Consider the following 6,000-nt stretch of genomic DNA (forward strand, 5'->3'; position numbering starts at 1 on the left):
CAGTAATATGCTCTCCTGGCCTGCAGGTGAGGAAAGGAAGAGCCCTTTTCTGTTCTTGATGGAACTCCCTCTCATTACCTTAGAATTTGCAGATCTTTGGAACCTGAATAGCTTTTTTTTGGGGGGAGAGGGTGGTACCAGAGATTGAACCCAGGAATGCTTAACCACTGATCCTCATCCCTAGCCCTTTTTCTCATACTTTAAAGACAGGGTCTCAGTGAGTTGCTTAGTACCTCAATAAATTGCGGAGGCTGGCTTTGAACTCACGATCCTCCTGCCTCAGCCTCCAGAGCTGCTGGGATTACAGGCATGTGCCACTGTGCCTGGCTCTGAATGGCTCTTGCTCCTCTACCTCCTCCACAAAACAAAGGACAGTAAACAGAATTAGAGTACAGGGTGAGTGTTTGGCTGCCACCTTCACTGCCTGTGAGGAGCCTTAGTTTCCCTTAGAGTCCAGGGTGTAGCCTGAGCTCCTTTGCATTAATGGATCAGGTTCCTTCCTGGAAACACTGTTTTCTCACTAGACTTGCACCCTTCCCAACTGACATGTTATGTTCTCCCAATGGGGTAAAGTGGGAATGAGGATGGGAGGGATGAGGATCAGTAGGTGTGGAAGGACAATGTGTGGGTCAGTATGAACCTGCCATGGATACTTAGAAAATTGTGAATGTGCACAGTCTACTGATAGTGACTTAGGGCTATTACCTCATTAAATATTACCTTATGAAAGGAGGCTTCTTCATCATTCGGTTCAAATCACATTCCCTTAGCAATTCCCTCCTATACCCACTACCACCATTTGGCATTCAAAACCAGGATACTGAGAATACACATCTTTATTGAACATACAATCACATAGTGTACAGAAACAACAAGGCACTAAACTTTGCTAATAAGTGCAATTCATGTAACAGGTGTCTGATGAACTAATCTTGTACTTGCTGAACAACTCTTGGTGCTGTGTTATGTATAATTTATATGTGGCAGAAAAACATTTTGGAAAAATTATCATGAAGACCATGCTTTAGAAAATGGGACCTGCGAAATAACCATCCATGATGGGGGTCCATGCCACACCTACAGGCGCGAGACCAAAGGGAACCATAGGTGGCCTGGGAGGCATAGGCATCATGGGTGGTCTGGGTGGCAGAGGGGGCCTGGGTGGCATGGGAGGCATGGGTGGCCAGGGTCCCATAGGTGGCCAGGGTCCCATAGGTGGGATAGGGGGCCCATAGGGTTGTGGTATCATAGGAACATATCTCCAAGCAGGTTCCAGAACAGGGACAGCACTATAGGGCCCATTGATGAATACACCCATAGGGGGGCCCATGATGACAGGACCCATATTTCTGAGCATCTGTGCCCTCTGATGTCGTCTCCACTTGGCTCTTCTATTCTGAAACCAAACCTTCAATCAGAGGGGAAAGAAAGGGATTGGTTTAGTATATTCAACAGTCATAATAGAAAAAAAATACAACTGTATATGCCATTGATATTTTTAAACTGCAACACATAAAGCTATTTCCTTATTGTTGTAGTATCTTTTTATTTTTAAAAAATATTTACTTTTTAGTTGTAGTTGGACACAATACCTTTATTTTATTTATTTATATTTATGTGGTGCTGAGGATTGAACCCAGGGCCTCACATATGCTAGGCAAGTGCTCTACTGCTGAGCCACAACCTCAGCCCCTAATATATTTTTTAAAGTATTTATTTTTTAGTTGTAGTTGGATATAATACCTTCATTTTGTTTATTTTTATGTGGTGCTGAGGCTCAAACCCAGAGCCTCGCATATGCTAGGCGAGTACTCTAGCACTGAGCCACAACCTCAGCCCCTTGCCGTAATATCGTAAGGGAGTAAATGCTCATCTCTTTCCTTTCCTTGTTCAGAGTTTGGCACATTGCTGTATCTCTCTCATTCTACTTTTCAAATTCTTTAATGGTTTTCTTATAGACCTCGATACAGGTCTAAGTAATGAATTATACCAGGTCCAGGACCCTGCTACCACTGCTCAAACCTGATAAATAGGGTAAAGAAATGTCAAATCATTAGCTACTTGGTTGCTCCTGCCCCTTCTCACCAGGAATAATGTCACCCTGGTTGTGGGGGAAGCCAAGCATGGTTTCAAAAAAAAGCCTGTCCAATTCAAGTCATATCCAGAAGAACTCCTCCTATTCAAAACAAAAGCTTACCTTTAGTCTCAAGTAACTAGTAAGTAGGACAATGTTGGCTTCCTTCAAGGAAAGTTTCTCTCCAGGATGTTTAAAGGCTCATTCTACCTCTGAAACTTCTTGAGAATTAAACAGTCTGTGGTAGGTCAAGGGGGGCCTGACCATGCAGTTCTAGGAACTTTGTAGCCTGTATTGCTGGGACATGGAAGCCTCATTTTCACCACTGGCTTATATCAGTACCATGCAGAAGCACACATACTAAAAGGACTCCTGGAGGAAGACTGAAGGTGGGGCTCCATGATAGAGCATAGAGTGCCTAGCATGCACTTAGCCCTAGATTACCAAGTACCTAAAACCAAAAAGTCACCAAAATTTATTCGTCAAACCTGAAGAAGAAAACAAAAATCACCAGACTGAGAATTTCCGTGACAAAACCTAACCTGAAGCATGTTTTAGAATGGCCGTCCTGCCAAATTGCGTTTTCAAGATTTACTGACCTGCACTCTGGCTTCAGTCAAATTCAGGCGTCCTGCAAGCTCCTCCCTGAGGGGGTAAAATTGAAAAGATCAGTGTTTGGAGTTGTGGCTAAAGTGAACTATATGGATATACATTATTTCTAAACCCACCTCCCTGTCTGGTTTTCTGCAATACACTCTTTTTTTTTTTTTGGTACCAGAGATTGAACTCAGGGGCACTTGACCACTGAGCCACATCCCCAGCCCTTTCTTGTATTTTATTTAGAGACAGGGACTCACTGAGTTGCTTAGTGCCTCACTTTTGCTGAGGCTGGCTTTGAACTCGAGATCCTCCCGCCTCAGCCTCCCAAGCAGCTGGGATTACAGGCTTGCACCACCGCGCCTGGCTTCTGTAATACACTTTGAGGGTTTTCCCAAGGACAATTTATCTATATAGATAGAAAAAAGGGACTATATGTGAAAGAGTCTGGGTAATATTAGCAGAATATGAGAATTTTTCTGTTTGTGGAACAGCAGAAAATGACCATTAACATTTTTTTTCTTGGGAGGTTCCAAGAAAATTTTTGTGAAAAACAAAAAGCAAAACACCTTTCAAGCGCTGCTCTAAACCAAAATATTTCCGTCTGTTGTTAAAGAGAGGCGAACTCTCAAAGAGTGAACTCCAAGCCACATGGGTGCCTTATGGAAATTATTTTTTGCTGTTTAGCGGATGAAAGTTGAGCACAGGGGCTGGGGTTGTGGCTCAGTGGTGGAGCGCTAGCCTAGTGCCTGTGAGGCACTGGGTTCGATCCTCAGCACCACATAAAAATAAATAAATAAAACAAAGGTATTGTGTCCAACTACAACTAAATAAATAAATATATAAGAAAGTTGAGTACAGCAGGGTCAGAATGGGCGCCCCCACTCCCCACACCGACCCGTCCTGGTCCCTCATTCCAGCCAAGTTAGAATAGCCTGCCCCTTCATTATCCACGCGGGTTCGGACCACTAGGACTCCTAGGCTTTGGAAAGTTCAAAACTGCGCCGCACGTTTGGAAAAGAGCGCTCCTTGTGGCAAAGCCGGCACTAGCGTGAGGCAAGGAAGGCGCTTGTCCCCCGCGGTCTCAAACTCTAAAGAACTCCAAAAACCTTAGAAATATGGCTAAACAGTTTAGTGCAATATTTAAAAATTATCAAAAGGAATGCAAAACACTCTGATTAACAAATTACCAAAAATTTAAATAAAGGCGGTATCCGACCCTGCCGCACTGGCTTTCCCAAAGTCGCCCCCCTTCCCCCACCGTCCATAAGTCCCCTAGGAGGCTTCTGGCTCCCGGGCAGAGAGAAATGGTCTGGGGAGAGTTCTGAACCCCCTAAGGAAACGGGCGCCGCCTCTGAAACAAGGCACTTACCTTGCAAACACGTCGGGGTATTGGACGCGACGGAAAAATCCCTCCAGCTCCTGCAGTTGCAACTGAGTGAACGTGGTGCGGTAGCGGCGCTGCTTCCTCTCCGCGAGCTGTGGCCCCTCCGCGGCTGGGGGGGCCGCCTCCTCAAGCTGTTGCCCGAGCTCTTGGCCGCTGTCGCCCTTAGGGTTTTTGTCGTCAATGGGGTCGGGTGCGTCTGCTACAAGGCCGTCTTCTTCTGCTTCTGCTCCAGGCTCAGGTTCGGACCGTGTATTTTGCTTGTCTCCTCCCGCTACAACCGCCGAAATCACGGTAAGCTGCCCATCTAGGAAAGGAGGAAAGCAAAAAACTAAGACCAGAGCGTTGGAGCCCAAGGTGCGTGGGCAGGAGAAGGAAAAGGGCCACTATAGAATAGCTGCGGCGACGACTGCGCCAGCGTCCTGTCCACGCGCCTTTCCTAGGAAAAGTTCCTCTCTTAGAGTTCGCTGTAGCACCTGTCCCCTTAAAGCACTGACCGTCTAGTTCTTTATCCATCTTATCCGCCCCTATGCCGCGATAATTAGTGTCCCTGTGTGTGCGCTTATGTTGAGGATCCATGTCTGAAGTACTGTCGAGGAAGCTGCGCGTCCTTCCCTCTGCTGTTGTGTGGTGCTCTTCTGGTATCGTGGGGGAGTCGCACTTCTTATATAGTAGTGCGGTGCGTCCCGCAGGTTCAAAGAGTACGCACTCACGCCAGTTAGACGCCCTCTGTTAGAATGCGCAGTGCATCAAGTTTGCGTGGGTGGGTCCTGATGGTGGCGCGCTTGTGGCCAGGACTAAATAAAATAGGGCGCGCGTGTGCGAGCGAGGTGCTGGCATTGGGCGTGTTGTGCTGAGAAATGGCTTCAATTTGCAGCTTAACTATTGTCAACTCGGGTGGAGTGCCCGATTGGAGGAAGAGACTGTGCTGGGTTGTTAAATTGACTTAGGGGCGAGGGGAAAGACCTCGCACTAGCTCCAGGAACGGATGGAGAAGTGCTAGCTGCGTGTTCCTCTACCCAAACCTCGATGTTCTGAATCCTGAGTGTGGCGCGTTGTCCTTTCCTTACCTGAAGGAAACGAAAGGGCTGGGGTAAATGTGGAGCCCTCAAAAGCCAAAGCATGCTAAAGTGAAGTTGTTAGGCTATTATGTATTGGTCTCTGAACACTATTCTTCCCTCCCAGGAGGTGCTGACTCCTAGGACTATATGATTCTGTACCGTTGGCGCCCCAAATCTGTGTCGGACTAGTGATAAGATAGTGTTTGGCTGGAAGGGTTCCTGCTCTGGGTTTTTGAAATTAGAACCCACCTTGCATTTCAAGAGCGGGAGTTTGGGGTCGAGTTTGCTGAGCAGTGTGAAAGTTAACATGCACGCTGCAAGAAACTCCACGTGCCTCTTGAGAAAGCTCCAAGAACTTCTGATTTTTAGTAATGAGTGCACGTCAGAGTGCAAGTGGAAAAATCTGCAAATGCTTGGTGCATCCAAGAATGCTTACGCTACAGGGGCCCCTTCCTTAGGTTCATGGCACTTGGAACATTTACCGTGCTAGGTGGCTTCCCTTCTTATTGCAACCCGCATTGCAAAAGCTCGCTCTATGGTTGCTCAAAGCACAGTTTTCCCAGGTCTGTGCAGTAGACGCGGGAGGATTTCCCCGCCTTCCCTGCTACCACTTCTTTCTGCCCCCTCACCCCCTTTTTGGTACTGGGGATTGAACCCAGGAGTGCTTAACCACTGAGCCACATCCTCAGGACTTTTTAAAATATATATATATTTTTATTAGAGACAGGGTCTCTCTCAGTTGCTAAGTACCTTGCTAAGTTGCTGAGACTCACTTTGAACTCGCGATCTTCCGGACTCAGCCTCCCAAGCCCTTGGGATTACAGGTGTCTGCCTGCAACTGCGCCCATCTGCTCCCCCTTTTTCCAGAACTATCTTTCTGAGTT

At 46.9% G+C, this 6,000-nt stretch overlaps 1 protein-coding gene across 1 annotated transcript; it reads right to left on the reverse strand.

Annotated features, from left to right (window-relative positions):
• Positions 1 to 1,024: 1,024 nt before the first annotated feature.
• Esx1 (ESX homeobox 1) lies at positions 1,025 to 5,425 on the reverse strand. Its single transcript, XM_046420808.1, has 5 exons — positions 5,366 to 5,425; positions 4,553 to 4,784; positions 4,044 to 4,362; positions 2,674 to 2,719; positions 1,025 to 1,408 (listed from the first exon to the last, which is right to left on the reverse strand). Exons 1-5 carry the CDS (start codon positions 5,423 to 5,425, stop codon positions 1,025 to 1,027), a joined length of 1,041 nt encoding a protein of 346 aa, XP_046276764.1.
• Between the last annotated feature and the right edge of the window lie 575 nt (positions 5,426 to 6,000).

The sequence above is a fragment of the Marmota monax genome, unplaced genomic scaffold (genome assembly GCF_021218885.2).
Source record: "Marmota monax isolate L192 unplaced genomic scaffold, Marmota_monax_Labrador192_F-V1.1 WCK01_AAM20220418_F8-fsc00050, whole genome shotgun sequence".
In the NCBI taxonomy this organism is placed as follows: domain Eukaryota; kingdom Metazoa; phylum Chordata; class Mammalia; order Rodentia; family Sciuridae; genus Marmota; species Marmota monax.

Excerpts from the sequence above, each read along its gene's own strand:
- Esx1 (XM_046420808.1), bottom strand. The coding sequence starts at position 5,425 with ATGTTAACTTTCACACTGCTCAGCAAACTCGACCCCAAACTCCCGCTC. Across the intron at positions 4,363-4,552 it reads GATGGATAAAGAACTAGACG|ATGGGCAGCTTACCGTGATT; the intron begins GTCAGTGCTTTA and ends CTCCTTTCCTAG. Across the intron at positions 1,409-2,673 it reads TGACTGAAGCCAGAGTGCAG|GTTTGGTTTCAGAATAGAAG; the intron begins GTCAGTAAATCT and ends CTCTGATTGAAG.